Below are 21,239 nucleotides of genomic sequence, written 5' to 3' on the forward strand. Positions count from 1 at the left end.
TTTGTTTTCGCAATAGTCAAGAGTTGTTCAAACATTTCACTTATTTTTAGTTACCGTTCTTGACTTACAATTATATTAATCTAATAATTATACAAAATCTGGCTGGATTCACTTTCTTTGTGTGGGTGGTTATAAAGAAAAATAAGGCAGAGAAAGATATGGATTGTTCTTTTTAAAGTTATTATATTGAGGTTAGATTCCCTCACCTCTACATACAACCAAGAGAATCTGCCAATCACTCCCATCTTTTGTTTCCTTCAAAAATATATATACACATAAACTCTATAGCTAGCTTTACAAGAACATATAAAATTAACGTCTATATACATACACATCTACTGAAACAAACACAATATTTTCAGTTAGGGCTCAACATAGATATTCAATATTCATTTTGATTCGTCATCCCGTCGTCTTAGGTATTGATGCAGGATTTGGCACCCCCAACATACCGATCTAAACCAAAAGTAAACCGGTTACCTAACCAGGAAATTCGGCTTAAACGGCGAATTCGGCATTCGGATGAAGGCCCCACGAAATCGACAAGCCCAGTTCGAGAGCAACAAGCCGGCTTCCGAATCGCTTTATGGTCGACTTGACGAAGAAGACGAAACTTTCCTAATTTCAGTCCAAACTATTAGGAAAGTAGACATACTTTGTAATCTAAGACAACATATAAATAAAGGGGTATCCCCTCCTTGTAAAGCATCCAACGATTAATACAATAATCATAGTTCATCATAGTTTTTGAGCAAAATCTAGCTTGTTCCTCAAGAGATTTTAATTCCCTTTCATTTTCTAGCTTTGATCCGATTTTAAGAGAAAGTTCTTTATTAAAATTTGTTTCCCCTTTTAAACAAACTCATTGTGAGAAACCTAGTTTCTACATTCAGGTCTATAGCAGATCCGAGACATTAATTATGTTTCACAACTCAACAAAAATAAAGAAAAGTCTCTACCCAAAAAAAGTCAATATTTAGAAACACCAAAGAAGTTGCTATCACATAGTTAGAAGTAGCTAGCTCGCTCAGAAGTATCATCATAAACACAAACCATACATGATACATGGCATATGTGTAAGCATATATATGACATGCGTACATATAACTGTATAAGTTTGGTTCTACATAGGTGAGTCTATCAATTTTTTTCTTCTGTCGACATCGATAAGTCTATATATAAGTAGATTCTTCGTTGAAAAATGTTATATGAAGGGACATATATACAAGTATGGTGGGGGCAACATTACCGAAGAGCAAGCCAAGATAGAGATGAGACACAACACAACAAACCTTACACTTTTTCTTTACCCTTCTTTTTAGGAGCAATTCTTGTATTTATACGCCCTTTCTTAATTATTATACATAACTTTCTATCCTGGTATATTTAATTATACTAAGAAATGTCCGTGTGGTGGATTATATTGCGTGTTACTAAGTCGAATTTAATTAAGACAATTTAAAAAAAAAATCGAATTATCAAGGGCGATAACTATATAAAAAATGTTCTTAATTGATCATTCCCAGACAAACCCACCCATGAAACGCTTTTTTGAAATGTTATTTGTTGCAAGACTGCAACTCATACGAATCGTGCAAAATCCTAAAGACCACATGTTGCAATAATATATAATCAATAAAAATTATAACATTTCTACAGAAGAAGAAAATAAAAACCAAGAGAGGAAAGTAAACTAGAGGACCATTTTAGAAAATAGAATATGAAACGGTGATAATAATTGCAAACAAAGAACTTTGCACATACGATATGTGTCCATTAGGATGTCTATACGACCAAAAACGAAGTGTACAGACCTTTTCTTATCTGATCTTATTGCCTCATATATGGAAGAAAAAGTAACACGAAATTTACAAAAAGGCAACAAATATGAAAAAAAAAAAAAAAAAAAAAAAGAGGTGTGAAATCGGGAAATGGTCGAAGAAAAGAGGAAAAAAAAAATATATATTAACCAAAAAATAAAATAATAATTGTAAACAAAGAAAGAGGAAAGGGTCAAGAGAGCATATATTCTCTTCTCCAACAGAACCCCACTAATGTTTCCAGATATGGAGTGAGAGAAGAATTAAAGAAAAAAAAAAAAAAACATCAACCACTCCAAAGATTTATATATATGTCTAAATAATCTCCATATATTTGCCAACAAACCCAACAATCTTTTGAAAACAAATCACCCTTTCGTTTATTTAAATTTCGTGAGTCGTTTCTTGATTTGTCTATTGGAAGAGAGATTTTGTATGTGTTTATTAATGGAGATCAACAATAATGCCAACGATAACAGCAATAGTATTAATCACAAGGCAAAGATGAGCCTTGTGTTGTCAACGGATGCTAAGCCAAGATTGAAATGGACTTGTGATCTTCATCACAGATTCATTGAAGCTGTTAATCAACTTGGAGGACCTAACAGTACGTACATCTTTTTGTGTGTTTCCATCTTCATTTTCATGTTTCTTGATTGTTTTGTTCTGTTTGTGTTTGTAGAAGCAACACCTAAAGGTTTGATGAAGGTTATGGAGATTCCTGGACTTACCTTATACCATCTCAAGAGTCATTTACAAGTAAATAATGTTCACAAGAATCTTTGATTGGATCAGTGTGTTTTTATCTTCTTTCGATTAATTTGTTTCTTGAAAATAAACTTTTGATTATCGTATTTGATCTTTCTCCAGAAATATCGGCTAGGGAAGAGCATGAAGTTCGATGATAACAAGCTAGAAGGTTTGAGATTCTTTGATTCATTATTTTTAACATTGATAATGTTTTTGAGGCAAAGGATATAATCTTGAGTTTCAACTCTGATCTGACCAAATGAATGGGCTGAAGAAATCTTTTTAAATAGTTTGATACTTATGTATGTTTTTGTTTCTTGATGTAGCAGTTTCCTCTGCTTCAGAAAATCAAGAAGCTGAGAGTAACAACGATTCTAGAGATCTCCGAGGCTGTAGTGTCACCGAAGGAAACAGCAATCCAACTAAAGAGTAATGATCTCAGAATCGAAATCATAATATCGTTTATGGATCGATTTCAATAAGTTAAAAACTAATTGTTTTGTTCATTTGTAGCAGAGGGTTGCAAATCACAGAGGCTTTACAAATGCAGATGGAAGTTCAAAAGAAACTTCATGAACAAATCGAAGTAATCACATCAATCATATCCCATAACTGAATCTAATTAAGCACAACCATCTCTCTTTGGGGTTCTTATAATGTTTTGGTTTCAGGTTCAGAGGAATTTGCAGGTGAAGATTGAGGCACAAGGCAAGTATTTACAGTCAGTTTTAGTGAAAGCTCAACAAACTCTCGCTGGCTACACATCTTCAACTCTAGGCATGGAATTTGCGAGAACCGAACTCTCTAGATTAGCTTCAATGGTGAACAGAGGCTGTCCAAGTTCTTCGTTCTCAGAGTTAACGCAAGCAGAAGAAGAGGAAGAAACAGAAGAAGGTTTCTTGTGGCGCAAGAAACCAAAAAACAGAGGAATTAGTCAGCTGAGATGTTCAGTAGAGAGCTCGTTGACATCTTCAGAGACCTCGGAGACAAAGCTGGATGAGAACAATAACATCAATAAAACGATTGAGCTTCCGTTGATGGAGATCAAATCGGAAGTGATGAAAGGGAAGAAGAGAAGCTTCAACGACGTCGTATGCGTGGAACAGCAGCCTCTAATGAAGAGCGTTTTTGGAGTTGATGATGATGAGCACTTGAAGTTGAGTTTGAATAGTTACAAGAAAGACATGGAGACGTGTCCGAACATAGGACTAGGGTTTAATTAAAGAAAAAAAAAACCTTTCACTATAAAGTTATATAAAAATGTTTTAAAAGAATCCAATATATATGCATAGATTTCCATAGATTATTATAGTCATAGAGATATTGTGAGCAAGTCCAGGGTGAAGAACGCATGTGAATATTCTATATGAGTCAACATGATGATATATATATATAAACTATTATATATAGAAAATGTGTGATTTGTGTGTATAGATTAGGTGGGGGGAGGCTTGTGGATGTGGTAAAGGCGGATTTGGGGGAAACTTTTTATGATCAATGAAAGAAGCAAAATGATTAAATAAGAGTGAGCTTTTTATCATGATGTTCCGACCATTATAAGCATGTTGGCCTCTCAGTGGTTGTTTTATGAAAAGACAAACCATACTTGAGTCATGCGATACAAATTCGAATGTAGTATATCTTTGCTTAATTATTTTACTAATCAGCCAAATTCGAATATTTTCTTGGAACCCTATGAGAAGGTAATGCTTGTTATACGAATATTTTCTTGTAACATGGAAGAAAGTTAGTCACGTGTTCATGAAAACGAGGCTTATCTGTTTTTTTCCCCCAAATGAAGAAGTAAAGAAAGATTTATCATCTTTATGTATATATAACCCCATTAGTGTGTTGGTGTGGTCAGGATTTGCTCATTTGATTATTTGCTAGGTGGAAAATATTTACGTTATTATTTGTTGGGATATATATATATATATATATATACTAGGTGATACCCTGTGCTACACCACAGAATTATATATTTTGTTACTTACTTTTTTTTTGTAATTTGTATTTTTCTAATATTGTTTTTATTTTGATTTATTTTCTTTTTATGTTTATTTGTATATTTAGAGTTATACAGTAAATTGGAAATCCTAATAGAGTAAGTAGTTTGTAAAATGTAACTTTTCACAGAAACAGACACACTGCAATATTGGATAGTAGTTTTGTAAGAAAATAAACACTCCACAATATCGGATAGTAGTTTTGTAAGAGGATAGACACACCGCAATATCAGATAGTACTTTTGTAAGAGAATGAATTTTTCTTTATTTTGGTTTGTTGTCAAAAGAGGAGAAGTTGCTTGTTAAATTTAATTTTGAGATATTTCAATGGTTAGGAAACCATTGTATTTATAGAGAGATTATGTATATTTAGGTTATCATTTAGAAGTTAATATTTGATATAATTTGTAAAAAACCAATTTAATTTATAGTTTGATAAAAATACATGTTTTAACGGGTTTAACTCAAACTTTTTTTAGATTTTAAAATTTTTAAGAGTAAAAATATTAATATTAATTAAATATTTTCTAGACTTAAATATATAATAATAGTTTAAACTTTCGACAGAGTTCAAATATTTATAATAAATTAAACATTCTATAAACATTTAAATATTTATAATCTCTTAAACTTTTATAAAAAACGGAAATATATTATAATATGTTTACTTTTTAAAATTTTAAATATGCTCAAATATATAACCAAATTAAACTGTTAAATTTGGATACCTGATAAATCAAGTTTCCTGCTCATTTTTACTCAAAACATATCAGTCATATATTTATAATGATTATGAACCATATTCCAAAATATTTAGTCGATGTGGGATATACAGTACACATTTTCTGTAAATTAGTTTACAACTTTACATATATATATCATTTCTGCGTTTTTTATTCTTTCCATATATACTAATCATAATTAATTACTATAATTTCGTTAAGGAAATATTGAAAAATCTAGACTAAATGATGATTTGTTTTTAACTAATTGTATTAAGTTGATTTTTTGTTTCCGTAAATATCTCACAATATAAAAGCAAATCAAATAGTGACAACGCTTTTTTGAGTTGTCACTGCTGCAGTGGTTATATGAGAATTTGAGTGGTGTGATTAGAGTGGAGGATCATTCTTGGTCAGTAATGTTTTCCATGGCTGTTTGGTGGGCTTGGAAATGGAGATGTGGTAACATTTTTGGCGAAAACAAAGTGTGGAGAGATCGAGTCAAGTTTATTAAGGATTCTGCGCATGAGGTTTTGGCTGCAGGAGTGAATGCTTTGCAGAATCGTGGTACAGCTAGTCGAGTGCAGCGAATGATAAGATGGTCAGTTCCTCGGGCAGGGTGGTTTAAGCTGAACACTGATGGCGCTTCACGCGGTGATCCGGGTTTGGCCACAGTGGGTGGGGTGTTACGCAATGAGTATGGTGAATGGTGTGATGGTTTGTGGTGAGTATCGGAAGGTGTTCCGCTCCGTTAACAGAGCTATGGGGTGTCTATTATGGACTCCTCATCGCTTGGGAACGGCGGATTACGAGACTGGAATTGGAGGTGGATTCGAAGATGGTGGTGGAATTTTTACAGACAGGGATCGGTGATTCGCATCCGCTGTCCTTCCTGGTACGCTTGTGTCATGGCTTTATCTCAAGGGATTGGTCAGTCCGTGTTTCTCATGTGTACCGGGAAGCTAATCGCTTAGCAGATGGTTTAGATTCCTATGCGTTCTCCTTACCGTTTGGTTTCCAAAGGCTTGAGAGTATGCTGATGGTTGTTGCTTCTATTTTTCATGATGACTTAACGGGACATGCGTGTCCTCGCACTGTTATTTTGTAATTTTTTCTTTTATTTTTCATAATAAATAACTGGGAAGCATTCTCCTAGTTTCCTACAAAAAAAAAACAAATCAAATAAGTTTATATATATATACAATTTCGTTTTTAATCTATTGATTATTTTGGAAGCAACAAAGTCGTAATCCATAAGTATTAAAGATTTCTCATTATTATTAATATTTGTAATAATTATAGGGATTAAGTATGGTAGTAGTTAATATTTGATATTATTGAAGCCATTAAATACTCGTATACCAGTTTCCTTATTTATAGGGATTATACCTCTGTTTGGCGACATGAATAATTATTCTTGAACCAAAAAACATACAAGATCCGAATATTATAAACTTGGGGTACAAACAGATCCGCGAGTTTTATTTCTTCTATATCCGGGTTAAAGAAGATCTGCGTCCCGCCCGGTCGTAATTAAGTGGTCGAGCAAGGGGTATAATGGTCATTTAGATAAATCGTAACTATAGGTAAATTTAATTAAATTAAGTGATTCTCTAATCATTTTTAATGAAAAACGTACCAAAACAAAGTCATGGTTCAATTTAGTCTAGTGAGTACTTCTGCTTTAATAATATATATATTTTTTTGACAGTTTTACTCCTAAAAACAAACACAACTTTTAGTTCTTAGTCTTTTTTTTATAAAATAATTTTACTTATAAAAAATTCTCAGTGTTTATTTATTTAAGCAATTTTCAACTTGTATATTCATAGATTTAAAATGGAGAATTTCAAAAATACCCCTTTTAAAATACTCATTTTCAAAAATGCCTATATATGTTGTTCATTTTCAATTATACCCTTTTTATAAGGTTTAATTATAGATTATAAAATGTTTTATAAAGATTTTATAATGGGTTTAAAAGGTTTTCTAACTAAATAGTTATAGTTTATGATATGTTTTTGTTTTTCATCAATATACATATTTTTCAATATCATAACAAACTTTTAGCAAATTTTTCAAAAATTTCACAAGTTATTAAAAATTTTGGTAATATTTGAAACTTTCATGTATTTTTCCTTTACATATTTCATTTAATAGCAAAATTTGATTTTGTTAGTCTAAGCTCTAATTCGTGAGATATAATAAACCCTAACTCCAAAATCATTAAATCCTAACCATCTTTAAGCTTTGTCGAAACTCATACCATGAGGAGCTCTTCAGTCGGCGGATGTCTCTCTTCTATTTTGTCACGAGCGGTGTCATTTGACCTTTCAACAAAATGGGGAAGAAACATGGACGACATGAAATGAGAAAAAGATTTCTAAAGAAACAAACTTGTGTGTAGGTTTATTAATTGTTAATAAAAATGTTAAAAGCTACGTCAGTTAAAAAAAAAAAAAAAAACTGCACGTCGTAAACTTCCTCTTCTTTAGAAACAAACGACAATAATCGAGTGGACAAACCTAAGGTGAATTAATTTGACGTTTTTCTGCGTCCAAGCATATACATGGTTTGTAGAACCCGTGATATGATATCACTGATATCAATCATCTATCTATGTGATCCAAAATAATATTTTGTCTGAATTCAATTATATAGTTTGCTTTCACATTGTTTGAAACAAAATGGAAAGAACGTTATCGGTATCGTCCAAATCATGTAAATTATGGCTCTGATATATTGCAGTATACAGTCAGTGTGTGTGGTAGAAACCATCTAACAAAAGTTGATGCGTAAGTATGGTAAAATTGGTTAGCTGATTTCAGTTAATGTTTAATGATTAGGACTTAGAAGGATTCAGTCAAAACGTTGTTCGGATTCAAGAAAAGTACCGATTCAAATTTTTAAGAAAGTGATAGACGTTGGTTTCTTTCTATCACAAAAGATTCTTACTGCGACAAGTTACGCAAACTTATAGCATTAAGATTTACGTATCGTCCACCAAACATAGATTGGGTGTACCGTGTACGCTTAATGTCACTTGCACTTGACTGATGTGTAACGAGACTGTCTGATATGCACATGATCCTGTTTCCACATGTTCGCATCCTATGTAGAGTTTGTGAGTTAACCGAATATACCCAAAAAGATATGTTAAAAGAGTACAATATAAGTCAGATAACTTTCACTATTTTCCTTTATTTATGTCCTTCGCAAATTAAAAACTCAGATAAAAAAATGTTACATGCTCGTTTTACTCAGAAGTCAGAACTACCCAATATTGGTCGAGGAGAAAAGTTTCAAATTCAGGCCCATCCCATATGTAAGCCCATTTCATATATAAACCCTACTTTAAATCCACACACCCTAATCAAGAATGCACACTTGCAAATCATAAAAACATTAACAAAAAAAAGTCTGATAACAAATTATATCTAAAAGAGGGTCTAAGGATATGGACACCAATCCTATTTATATCAGAAACTAGGCATGTAGAAATGGCGTGAGAACTATTTGAAAATTTTCCAACTAGATCCCGTTTAATCCACATAAAGAAAGACTACTAAATCGAAGTAGGCCAGGACCAGATCTGCAAACCCATTGTTTTAGCACGGTCCACTGCAAGCCGGTCCAGAGCCTAAACCTTCCTTAATCAAGACAAATTTAGGACCCGACTAAATCAAGATTGGGTCACAGCCATCGCCACATCCCTAATTCGTCTGCTACAGTCATCAGCCACTTGTTTTAAAGATTGTGCATTGGACCTTTATCTACCTTATAATCCAATTACCACCCAAGATTTTGCTTTGCTTTTAACTTCTTTTGGATCCCTCCGACCATATCAGAGATCTCATTGGTCACATCAAATAAACCCATCAGGGGAATAAGAATATTATTGTTTTAAAATTCAAAAAAAAAAACACAAAACAATCTCCATCAAACATTTCAAGATCTCACTATCTCGTTCTTTAAAAAATGTAATGTTTTGGGTTTTTTTAAGTAAAGGAAAAGTTGCAACTTTAGGACTAACCTCGAGAATGCAGAAAAAAAAGCAAAGGAGGGGGAACTCAAATTTCAGCAAATGGGTTATTTTGTTTTTTGGACCAACGACTGGTCTCCTGCTTGCTTTGTCTTTGTGCCTGCAAGCAATATCCATACCTCAGTTTTTAAAATATGTTACTTTTGAGACAGAACCTGATGCTTCAGAATGTTCTTAAGTTTGCATGAATGTTCTTTAACAAAAAAAAAAAAAGTTTGCATGTGATTAAATATATCTGTTAAAAAAAAAATATAAATGACAACAGTAAAGCAAAGGCAAATTCAGAATGAGATAAAGATAAAGATCGTCCCTCATGAATAAATGAGATAAGGAAAAAGAGAAAATTGTGGTCTTTTAGAATCATTGCATTTGATGATTAAGATCTGTGGATGTATCAACAAGGTTGGAAAAAAGCATTAAGAGGCATAATTAACATAACACACAATTTAAACTTGGCAAGCAAATATCGAATCTCTCAAAATATGACCTAATGGTATTATTTTGTGTGTCCAGACTATTTGAAACACATGAGTTATGCTCCATCAAACACAACATCTTTAGTAAATTCTACTCAACAGCAACGCAGGCTAAAGTGACTATGAGGAGTTATGCTATGATTTTTTCGAAATTGGTGTTATATTTGTGAGAAGATATAAAGATGAAGTAGCACAAATAAACATGCAGCCGATGTTGTTGCTTAAAAAAGTGAGCTAGTGATCCTAAAGTGGAGGGGGAGAAGATCTTAGAATAATATAAAGAATCATTCTTAAAGAGGAAAAAAATAATGTATTTGTTTCTTTTCGAAGAGGGGTTGCTCTGTTGTACCTTTTCTTTGCCAAAGTTCCATGCTTTATATGAGTAGCTCCTGTAGGTTGTAGTAATGGAATAGTAGCAACGGTTTGCGTGGCCCACGGCTCCGGTCCGCTGTGTTCCTGCCATTTAACAAAACACCAAACAAAACCACTTTCCTTAACAACAAAGGAATTATGACATAGCCAGAATCCACAGCATTAAAGAGTGTAAACTTGAATGATTAGGATATATAAACCCATTAGTCCCGAAAAGTTAAAGCTATTGTATACTTCAAAGTACAATTCTGAAATCAAGGAAAAAAAAGCTTACGAGTATGCAATGCCATAACCAGATAAGAAACCATTGAACCATAACTCAATATGCAATGCAACGTTTACCTCGTAATTTATTTGAACTATTTGAAATCAAGGAACTATAGCAGCATGGAAATTGGCTTATAACCACTTCCAATGATTAGGCAAGGCAAAACTTATGGATGGCGTAAACAGAGAATGTCACTAAACATGTTCACTGGAAAAAGTGTTCAAGAAAGTATAAGGGTGTGTCAGTTTAACAATCGCCTTCAACGACGTGGCTAGTTAGGAAGGTCTCCAGAAACCCAAACTGGCCAATTTGCCAGTCAAGATTGGAATGCCATGGATATGGTTAGACAAAAAAGCAAAGGATAAATGTAGAGATATGTAGGGAAACCAATGAAGAAAGATACTTAACTTCCCAGCGGTTTTCGTGTACTGAACTCTTTTGTACAATCATTGTCAGATTCTTTCATAACAGCCTTAATCTACTTAGATTTCCAAAGCAATGTTTTTTAAGTGAATGTAAATTCCCCCAGGGTCCCATTTTGCTTTACACTTTAAAGCTCCCTCCAAATCCCAATAAGTGATATATAACAGGACTATATCTACAGGGAGGAACACACACAAAAATCAGAACTCAGAAGGGGCCATAATCTCATAACTCCTAACCCTCTCTCATTTCTTTGAAGAAAAGAAAGATACTCTGAATCTTCTTGTCTGCCTAAGAGCAGAAATGTTGGGTTCCAGTACAAGATCGATGCTTTTTCTTCTTGTCTGCATAGGATTGCTAGCAGACAACAGATATAAGGTCTCAGCCATGAGACATACAGAGTATTTCCTCAGACAAACACAAACAGATAAAGCGAGAGTTCAGCCAGGTGAAATTGCTAAGCACAGGAGCATCGGCTTTCAATTCAAACACACCCTTGAAGATCAAGGAACGCTCAGGAAAAACAGGCGAGTTCTTGAGGAAGTAAACAAGAATAAAGTCAAAGATGAAGAGACGCAAGAACAAAAGAATAAGACGGGTGATGACTCATTCCAAGCAAGCAAGAGACGTGTAAGACGAGGATCAGATCCTATCCACAACAAAGCCCAGCCATTTTCTTGAGCGGCACAAGAGAAATCAAATACAGAAAAGGCAATATACTATAGAAATGCAAGAAGAAAAAAAACAAAGGGCAGAACAATCAAATCAACCTTATCAAGCTGGAGGTAGGTTACTCGGGTTTATTTTTCAAGTATAGGGTTTTGATAAAAACACACAATCTTGTGCAGTTGAAGTCATCATCAGAATGCAGAACAGCATTGTCTGTTCAGATACACCAAGAGAATACACATTTGTTTTAAGTAGTCTTCACTCTTTTGTTTGCATCAGTTTCTCGACAATTCGGTATAAAATTTTTGCTCTTTCTGCATTTGCTTTTAACTTCACCAAAACATATCTTATGTATATACAAAATCTCAAAAAAGTTTTGATTTGTCTACAACTTCATTGTGAAACCTCTCTTTCCCCCACAAATCCCATTTGAACTTAAATGTATTCATCAAGTGAAAATGTAAGAAACTGGAGTTCTCTAAGCAAACCCCTGGAAGAAAAAAAAAAAAAAAAAAAATACCAAATCTATTGAAGTCAAATACACAATTCAATATCTTAGTAATCATGTGAGCTTTCCAACTCAAAAACGAATTGCCACAAAAAAAAAAAAAGTTCTAAAATTCAAAATCCTCCGTTGTTCTGAATGTTCACCACTACTCATGGATAAAACTCGGACCATTCATGACACATAGCCGTAAGATCAACCTTCAAGCAATTGCAATCACACAATGATTTTACTGGAACTAATGCTCAAAACGTATGCGCTATCAAAAAGAAGACTTACAGTTCTACTACGAATACATCTTCCGGCAAGTTAAAACTCCGCCGCCGCCATCAGCAGTAACCTCATACGGCGAGGAGGAGATTCATATGCCACGCCACCGCGAGGAACGGTCAGCCACGACGGTTCAGTCGCCGAGATTCGTTTACCATTATTATTTGCTTGTTTTATTTATAAGGCCCAGTCCATCAAAACATCATATTTGGGCCTAGCCCTTTAGATGTTCTTTACCCCGATCAATTAAGCAAGCCTCGATGTTTTAAGTTAAAAAAAAACACATGGTGATCAAGACATGAGTACAATACTAGTTTGAGTAGCTTAACTCTTCTTTAGTAGTTACTAGTTAGTACTTTACTAGATCATATGTTAAGATTATTATGCTAACCTTTCAATATATTGTATAGTTGAGATCTTGAAAGTTATATGTCGTATAGTAAAACGAATAAACGATATAGGATTCACAATATATGTAATTGTAGATCTTATTTTGTAGTATCAATTACCTAATTCATTTAACAAAAAATAGGTGAAGAGATATAAACGTGAAGAGAAAATGACCCCATATGATAATTTCGGCTACAATTTACTTTTTTTTCTTTCTTCTCAAACCTCATCCTAGTGGCTGGGTTTGCGTGATGCGCGTGCTATTTTGGTCATTGACAAGATGCGATCGTGTTAGGACAATGTTCTAATCCGTCTTTATGATTCCAAATTATGTAATAGGCTTAAGTAAAGCAATTGTTAAATCAATGTCCCTGTCAATGAAATTATTAGCAAAACCATAAATACGATTGTTTTCTTTTTATATTCTATGGTCAAAATAACGCCGATTAATAGTTGCAATTAGGATTCTAATTACGCGTGATTGGTGACTAGGTTTCTCAGAAACGACAAAACGTTACACCAACTTTACTATATATTCATTGTTACTCCTCTCGCAAAGATATTTTTATATCTCAGTTTATCGATATCTCTATATTAGTAAAAGAGAAATACAAAACTAATTTCGGGTCGGGTCAACTAAAAAAAATAACCTTAAATCAAGAAATTTGGATTATGTGTAGTCGGATGCTCCATTTTTAACGAATCTAATCCACAATTAATATTTCGTAATGGAACTGGGAATATTAGGAAAATGGGTTATTTAATATTTTACAAATACAATCATTTACAATTGTGAATGTGTAAATGATTGTGAATGTGTAAATTTTATAAATGCATTCTTTTATAGTTTTTACAAATGCAGTTATTTATGGGTTGTTTCATTAAAACATACATTTTGAATGTGTAAATTTTATAAATGCATTCTTTTATAGTTTTTACAAATGCAGTTATTTACGGGTTGTTTCATTACAACATACATTTTGAATATGTAATTTTTATAAATGCAATATTTTATAGTTTTTACGTATATTCAGTCCCGGCTCAAAGGGACGGCAAGAGGGGCGAAAGCCCACAGACCATTCCAAAATTTGGAAAAAAAACCCTTGAACAAAAGGGACCAACAAACGAGAAAAAAAATATTTCTTGTGTAAAGAGTCCAAAAAATTCAGTTCATTTAGGATCTAACATTTATTTGAGATGGGACTGCGTATATTCAAATAATGTCTAACTCAAGTATATATTAATAATTATTCCTCCTAGTGTATTAATAAATGGTGAATGCATCATTTCCTGTGTAATATTCAGGGTGATCAGGCTCTTAATAATTAATTATATATAATCTATTTCTCTTTCAATATACTTCTAAGTTAATTTCACGAAGGGTATCCAAATTCCAAAGCAAAACAATATGATTGTATGTTTCTTTTTATTAATCTAATTAAATCTCTAGTTCGTAACAGAATAATTTCTACAGGTCGAATTTTACCATAACACTGTAAAACTGTAATTTGTAGTGAATTCATCACTTGTTTTTTTTTTTCTCTAGGTGACTCATCATTAAAGTAACAATAGCTAGTCTCAAGATTTTCGTTCAAATAATTCTATTTTTATGCTAATAATAGAATGTATGAAAACCTATCGTTTTCTTCACATGCATATTAATGTTACATAAAGTTACATCATTACACATTTGTAAAATAATGTAAACCACATGTAGTAAAACAAAACAATAACCATCAGTAAGCTGACAAAACATTACATTATAGCGACAAACACACTTTGTATAGTTTTGATTGAAATTATGTTCGTTGTAAAGATAAACCTTACATAAAAGGAATTATCCAATATAATTGAAAACTATGGGGTACTTAGAAGAGGAAGGCTTGAAGATAGACACACATAATTGTGACCCAAAGCTAATCAATAACGTAAACATATTGCAAAGAAACACTAAATTGCGGCGCCACACTAATGACAAGAAGTGAGAATATATAAAAAGGTCGGTAAGAGATAAGAAGAGACTCTCAAATGGTGGTTAAGGAATTTAGACATTTTATTTTCATGGTTAAATTACAAAATGAAGTTTGGCAATTGTCACAACAAACGCAAAAGTCTTATTATCTCCACTATTGGGGGCCGGGGTTAAGTATGCGTGCTAAACAGGTTTTTTGAGGGGTGTTTTCAGTATATTAGCACAAGTCAAATATTCCACTAGAACACGTAATTACCTACATTAGAATGAAAAAGATTTAACTCTATTTTTTAGTTTAGACTATCATTATAGGAAATTTTACCATTTTAGACCTCTAGGGCCGATAAGAAAATAGTCCCTAAACAGAATCATACTGGAAGAAAGGTTAAAATGCAGTGAGGTGAGACGGTGAAATTTACAAAAAAAACATGGGGCAGTAACGTAAACTTTAGAAAATGAGAAAACTGTAAGATGTACAGTGGAATTTGAAATTGCAGGGCAGCTGTAATTGTCCTTTAGTACGATGCATGTAATGGGCTTTTGCCACGTTTACACTTTGGACTCAATCCTTCAACTAATCCCATCCTCTCCTTGGAATATATTCTTTCTTAATTACTCTATTTGTTTCGTATATAATACAGTATAGTTCAATTTTTATTCTATATAATATGATATGTCCAAAAAAAAAAAATGATATATGGTTCAGAAATTACCCATCTGTTCCTTTTTCTACCAACAAGTTACCCACTGGTGAAAGCTCAAAGACCCATATCTTACAAATGTCCCGTAAAATCATTGCGTTTTTGATAAGACCTTAGATTCAGTATTTTATACATTATTCAAAGTGTATAGTCTATATAACGTATGAATAGATATCAAAACTAGTGACTACAATATTCAAAAGTATATATGTTTCACCAAAACAAGAAAAAAGTAAAAAGAAAAAATGAGTTGTAATTTTTTTTTCATTTTTGATACAGTAAGTGTGTTCTTTCTTTTGCTGTATGTTTTGGACGTTTGTGAGTAAGCACTTATTATTTTTTCAAATCCTAATTATATTTCATCACTCTGCCATGTTCTTTACCGATATAATTACATCATCGTCACATGCACTAGCTTACTTGAATTATCTTTTTTTTTATAAATAAAATAAAGGAAGCCAAAACCTAATCTTCTTATTAATCACAAAGCAAAAGAGTTTAAGTAAACACACTATAAAGACAGAACTAAAGTAAAGCTATGGATTTGTCTTCCAAAACAAAACAACAACTTAAAACCTCTCTTCCCATCGTCGCCGGAGAAATGGGTGTTTGTTACAAAGAGTGTTTGAAAAACCACGCGGCTAACCTCGGCGGCCATGCTCTCGACGGTTGCGGCGAGTTTATGCCGAGTCCCACCGCTACTTCCACCGATCCTTCTTCTCTCCGTTGCGCCGCTTGTGGCTGCCACCGTAACTTCCACCGCCGTGACCCTTCCGAGAACCTCAACTTCCTCATCGCGCCGCCGATTTCCTCTCCCTCCGGCACTGAATCGCCGCCGTCTCGTCACATCTCTTCACCCGTTCCTTGCTCTTACTACACCTCAGCGCCTCCTCACCACGTGCTTCTCTCTCTCAGCTCCGGCTTCCCTGGATCGTCAGATCAAGATCCAACGGTGGGTAGGTCAGACAACAGCTCAAGAGGAGCAATGAGGAAACGAACGAGGACCAAGTTCACGCCGGAGCAGAAGATCAAGATGAGAGCGTTCGCTGAGAAAGCAGGTTGGAAGATCAACGGCTGTGATGAAAAGTCGGTGAGAGAGTTCTGTAACGAAGTTGGGATCGAGAGAGGAGTTCTTAAAGTGTGGATGCATAACAACAAATACTCACTTCTCAACGGCAAGAACAGAGAGATCGAACATGGTCTGTGTCTGAACACGACTCACAGCTGTAACAATGATGGTGATGGGTCTTCGTCTTCTTGAAAGAAAGATTCAAGATTTGGGTTAAAACCGTATTAGGATACTTTAATTTGGGAAAATATGAGCATTAACCGGTTTAAAATCTTATGATAGTGTTTTTTTCTCTAACATGTTAATCGATCTTGATATATATATATATATATATTTATGAAGTTTGATCTTTTCTGTTTTCACTTTGACTGAGATGTGTGTTCAGAGATCATGATGGGTTATAATAATAAATGAATTTTTAATCGGAGGGTAACTTATAAAAATCCAATTCGATCGATAGACCATTTCTAATTATAGTAAGTGCATAATCCCTAATTTGTGATTACAGAAATCAAAAGATTCGTTTGTTTGTTTACATTGCTATATTATTCAATGTTATCTTCTGTATTATTGGAAATATAATCACCTGAACTTTAGAGAAAAAGTAAGTAAAGTTTGCTTAATGAAGATACAGACGACGTGGTTTAATCAAGAATTGCAACAAACTGTATGGCGTGGCAGAATATAATTAGGTCATCTGGGCGGCACATTTTTATTGTTAATTTTATTAGTATATTATACTCTATGATATGATATGATTTAAAGTTATTAAAATGCGGGCTTATCTCTTTCCATTTAGGGATAAGCTTTGGCAACAGCAACCTTGCTTATTTATCCAAATTAAGAATAATACAGACGTTACGATTATTAAAAATCTCTACTCTGGTTTTGGGTTGGCTCTTCCCACACCACAAATATCTATGATTCTTCGTTTTATTTTCCTACAAAAAAGATCATCCTCATGTATTAACGAATCACAGCGAAATGCTTTATCTCGTATAAAGCTCAATGCTGGAGACAAAAATATTTCACCATGTAAGGTACGAAGTAATGAAGACCAGACCTGAACAAAAGACAAGCCGGTACGTTCCGTGCCAGAAAGACCAATGTGTATATGGCAAAAGCTTTGTAGATGACTAACTTCCATGTTATTACTGATCATTTTATGGCTATAGAATATATATACATATATATATATATATATATTTGTTTGATATAACAAACGTATTTTTGTGGATAGCATAATTTACATAAAATATCGGTAATTAATATGGAACAAAGTTTGAAATTTTTATATGTTACTAAATTACAAAATAAGATTCCTTTAGATGTTTATTGGTACGATGAATGAATGTAGAGGGACAGTCGATATCATTAAGGAAGGTTCACACATTTTATATGCTTCTATGGAGCAGTGGAGGATAAGTCGATATCAATCAAGAGATAGTTTCAAACCTTATTTAGAATGATACTAAATTGGATCTCCGACAAACATTATTATGCTTCAAAGTTCAAACTGAATAGATTAGCTCAAAGTTAAATTCAAATATCACAGTGATGGTTACATATATATTAGCTGTGAGCTTGTTGGGTGAATTTTTTTTCGTTTATGCATCGTGAAAGAAAAATAAACTCTATAAATTCATCGTTCTATCAATTTTAAATGCCAAAAGTTCATAGCTTCCTTGTCAACCTTTTTTGTTTTTTAAATAACAGGTTTTAAACTATTATGCCTGGAGAGGAAAAAAACTAAAGTTTAATTTCTGGTTCTTTTTTTATCTACATCTTTGAATCGTTATATCAATTTCGAAATTAGTTATATTAAAACATTTTTAGGTTATACCCAAACTGTTAACAACGAAATTTTAAAAACGTTTTAGAATCCTAAATAATCTAAACCCCTAAAATATTTTTTTGAGATGATGTTTTTATTATAAGGTTTTTTCTGTTGGAATTGCAAAGAGGAAATAAATATATTTCAAAAGTCCATTATAGCTAAGCCCATTTGATTAAGCCCATTTGATATTCTTTTGTTTTTCGAGATGTCCACCATGACCGCCTTTCGCCCCTTCCTAGTCTGGGGTAAGTCTAATTAAAATCTTAACACATAATTTTATAAACGGGGTGTTAAATGGATAAAAATTTAACTCAATACATAAACACATAGACAAGTCAAATGATTAAATAAGTTGATTTATAGAATAGTGTTTAATATATAACTAGGAAATTACCTCCGCGGCATAGCGGAGTTGATTTTTTTTCTTTTTTATTACTATTTTGTTGTGTTTTTTTTATGTTGTTTGTAATTTTTTTTTAATCTGTTTGAAATTTGTTGGTATGCGGACTATTCTTAATTGTAGTTTAAGATAAATAAGATTGAGCATTTAAAAATCTTGTAAATATTGGAATTTAGTATTATGATTTTCCTCAAATTTTATTGTATATTTTATGCATTTTAATATTTATAAGGTAACCACTTGTTGGAAAAAAAATAAAAGGTAACCACTTGAATGACATTCTCTTAGCAAAAACACAAGATTATGAATTTTCTTTCTTGTATCTTCTTTTAGTGAAAATTTATTTTACTTTAAGAAAACAACAAAAGTCTTATTTTATTATTCTAAACAATGTTTTAAGTCTGATCCATAAATAAAACCAAAATATCAGTCAACTAAGTTCCGTCAAAAATTACTTATTTTTACTTTTATTTTAGTAAATAGTTATTTTTTTTACTTTTTTTTATAAAATTAATATATATTATCATTATAAAGATTTAAATAAATTCTTAGCTTAATTTTCTCTTATAATATATATATATATATATATATATATTATGTTGGTTTGAGTTATTTGTTTTGTGTAGAGATTTTTGAAAAAAAATGATTTTCTTTCCGTACAAATCATATTGATAATGTAATAACTGGAAAAATGATTATATAAACAACCAAATAAGTTTAAAGACAAAATATGTTATAACAAAAATGATTGTGTTGTCTTCGAAAACACCTTACCTCTTCAGAAAAATTTACTTTTACTTCAAATTTGTATTTTTTATCGAAGAAATTTATGGTGGTTCAGCAAATTACCTTGACATGATTCAGATTATGCCCAACAACTCTTTTAATTACCATATCTTTAGATATTTTTTCTCATAGCTATAATTTTACTTGATGAGCCGTAAATCTCACTCCAAAATTTGCATATATGCTAGACAGCAAAATAGAAGCTATTATGACTAACACAACACACTTCTTTATTTGGGTTTTGACCAATCTTGCGGCCTATTAACACTTTTCATTACCAAAACATTTAAAGCTCAACTTCCCTAAACTAGTGACTTATATTAATTGTTTTAATTTGATAGACTCCTGATTTTTTCTGAGATGTCAATACCAACTTCAATGTTGAAGCTGATGTATCAGAAAAGTAGACCAACACATTCTATTTTATTGTATTGATTGTCTTCATCGATCGTCATCAACATCATTATCATTAAAAAGTGACGTTAAATAGTTCATGATTAAAATCTGTTTATGAATAAATCACATGTCAAACAAACCTACATAATATAATCCATTTTATATCAATTTAATGATATACTATAACATTAAGAGTAACAAATACTTAACTTTACTTTCCTTACAATTTATGATATTAAACATCCACATTTGCTTATTTTTGTCCATTCTGTTTTTAATTTTTAATTAACAAAATCTCTACCACCATACATTAAAAGAGGATGGATACGTCAGCATCAGTGTCTGGTCCCGACCTATTGAAACACGTGTAGCCTTGCATCTCTATTGCACGTTGAAAATGAAACCAAAATGGTGATCAATTTGCTTAACACCTACGAGAAAAGGACTAACAAACTATGCGAGTCGCATCGAAATTAAAATTGGAGTTCTGAATTTCAACTAAAATGAGCATCTGCCAAATATACTACATTGTCAATCAAAATTTGGACCGTGACTTGCATCTTTGGACGGTCGAAAGCCAAACTCCCACGAGATTATCTTCCACATACCTGAACTCATCAATACACGTACAAGTGTCCACCATAAGCTACACACAATATAAAATTGCTGATATTTTTCGTTCGTCGCCCATAGGCATGTATAATACGGGCTAGGTCGTGATCCGATCTTACCTTCACTCGATCAAAATATCTGATAAATTTCTTAATCGATAGCTTATATAACAAAAACGATTTAGAATCCGAATAAAAAATACATAGTTTATATAGAAGTTTTTTTCTTTTATTATGTGATAAGATCATAAAATTTATTATATATATCTAAATAAGTATGAATTATATGTTAATTTATCCATATTATTCAAACTATCCATTTTTCTTAACATTAAACCCCAAAAAAAAGTATCCATTTGAATACTGTTTGTTTTTAAAATTACTCAACAACGAATTAACTTGTTTAAGTAATAAGTTTTAGATATTCGAAATACTAATATCTTTTCTTTTATATGTAGTATCCCATCATATTTAACTGTATATATTGACTTATGTCATTATGTGATTTTTGTCTTATTCACGCAAACATACAATATTTAGAAAATAAAATTGGGCAAAAGTTGTTTAAATTAAAAATATCTAAAATTTTAAGCTTAAAAGATGGTTTTAATTAAAGTAAACCTCACATTATGACTCTTAAAAGATGATATTTTCTTTTCTGACAAAAAAAACAAAATAGATGATTTTTTTTTACCTTTAATTAAATGAAACAGTTGAAACTCCAAGAGAAAAAGGGCCAGTGAACCAATGGATG

General features: G+C 32.4%; 2 protein-coding genes, 1 long non-coding RNA gene and 1 pseudogene across 7 annotated transcripts; 3 read left to right on the forward strand and 1 right to left on the reverse strand.

The window, feature by feature from the left end:
• The first annotated feature begins 1,990 nt into the window (after positions 1 to 1,990).
• Positions 1,991 to 4,110, forward strand: LOC104750801 (myb family transcription factor PHL8). Of its 4 annotated transcripts, none has more exons than XM_010472652.3 (6): positions 1,991 to 2,427; positions 2,503 to 2,579; positions 2,691 to 2,739; positions 2,900 to 2,999; positions 3,087 to 3,156; positions 3,242 to 4,110. In XM_010472652.3, exons 1-6 carry the CDS (start codon positions 2,256 to 2,258, stop codon positions 3,791 to 3,793), a joined length of 1,020 nt encoding a protein of 339 aa, XP_010470954.2. In that variant the 5' UTR covers positions 1,991 to 2,255; the 3' UTR covers positions 3,794 to 4,110. The 4 variants fall into 4 exon arrangements, with proteins under 4 accessions (XP_010470954.2, XP_010470951.2, XP_010470953.2 ...); XM_010472649.2 differs by having other exon boundaries at positions 2,052 to 2,427; positions 2,897 to 2,999; positions 3,084 to 3,156; XM_010472651.2 differs by having other exon boundaries at positions 2,052 to 2,427; positions 2,897 to 2,999.
• Positions 4,111 to 9,163: 5,053 nt separating this feature from the next.
• On the reverse strand, positions 9,164 to 12,480 carry LOC104750803 (uncharacterized). Its single transcript, XR_761710.3, has 3 exons — positions 12,333 to 12,480; positions 10,166 to 10,272; positions 9,164 to 9,440 (listed from the first exon to the last, which is right to left on the reverse strand). It is a non-coding gene; the product is annotated as an uncharacterized LOC104750803 (long non-coding RNA).
• On the forward strand, positions 11,085 to 11,939 carry LOC104750802 (CLAVATA3/ESR (CLE)-related protein 45 pseudogene; annotated as a pseudogene). Its single transcript, XR_015585390.1, has one exon. The product of XR_015585390.1 is annotated as a CLAVATA3/ESR (CLE)-related protein 45 pseudogene (transcript).
• A 3,245-nt stretch (positions 12,481 to 15,725) lies between the features above and the next one.
• On the forward strand, positions 15,726 to 16,898 carry LOC104750804 (zinc-finger homeodomain protein 11). Its single transcript, XM_010472654.3, has one exon. It carries the CDS (start codon positions 15,925 to 15,927, stop codon positions 16,645 to 16,647), a length of 723 nt encoding a protein of 240 aa, XP_010470956.1. The 5' UTR covers positions 15,726 to 15,924; the 3' UTR covers positions 16,648 to 16,898.
• The last annotated feature ends 4,341 nt before the right edge of the window (positions 16,899 to 21,239 follow it).

Source organism: Camelina sativa, chromosome 16, assembly GCF_030686135.1.
Source record: "Camelina sativa cultivar CO46 ecotype springtype chromosome 16, ASM3068613v1".
NCBI lineage: Eukaryota > Viridiplantae > Streptophyta > Magnoliopsida > Brassicales > Brassicaceae > Camelina > Camelina sativa.

What these genes read in the sequence shown, in the direction of transcription:
- LOC104750801 (XM_010472649.2), top strand. Translation starts at nt 2,256, where the DNA reads ATGTGTTTATTAATGGAGATCAACAATAATGCCAACGATAACAGCAAT. An exon ending in TCAACTTGGAGGACCTAACA is followed by an intron (nt 2,428 to 2,502) that starts GTACGTACATCT and finishes TTGTGTTTGTAG; the next exon opens with AAGCAACACCTAAAGGTTTG. An exon ending in AACAGCAATCCAACTAAAGA is followed by an intron (nt 3,000 to 3,083) that starts GTAATGATCTCA and finishes GTTCATTTGTAG; the next exon opens with CAGAGGGTTGCAAATCACAG.
- LOC104750804 (XM_010472654.3), top strand. Translation starts at nt 15,925, where the DNA reads ATGGATTTGTCTTCCAAAACAAAACAACAACTTAAAACCTCTCTTCCC.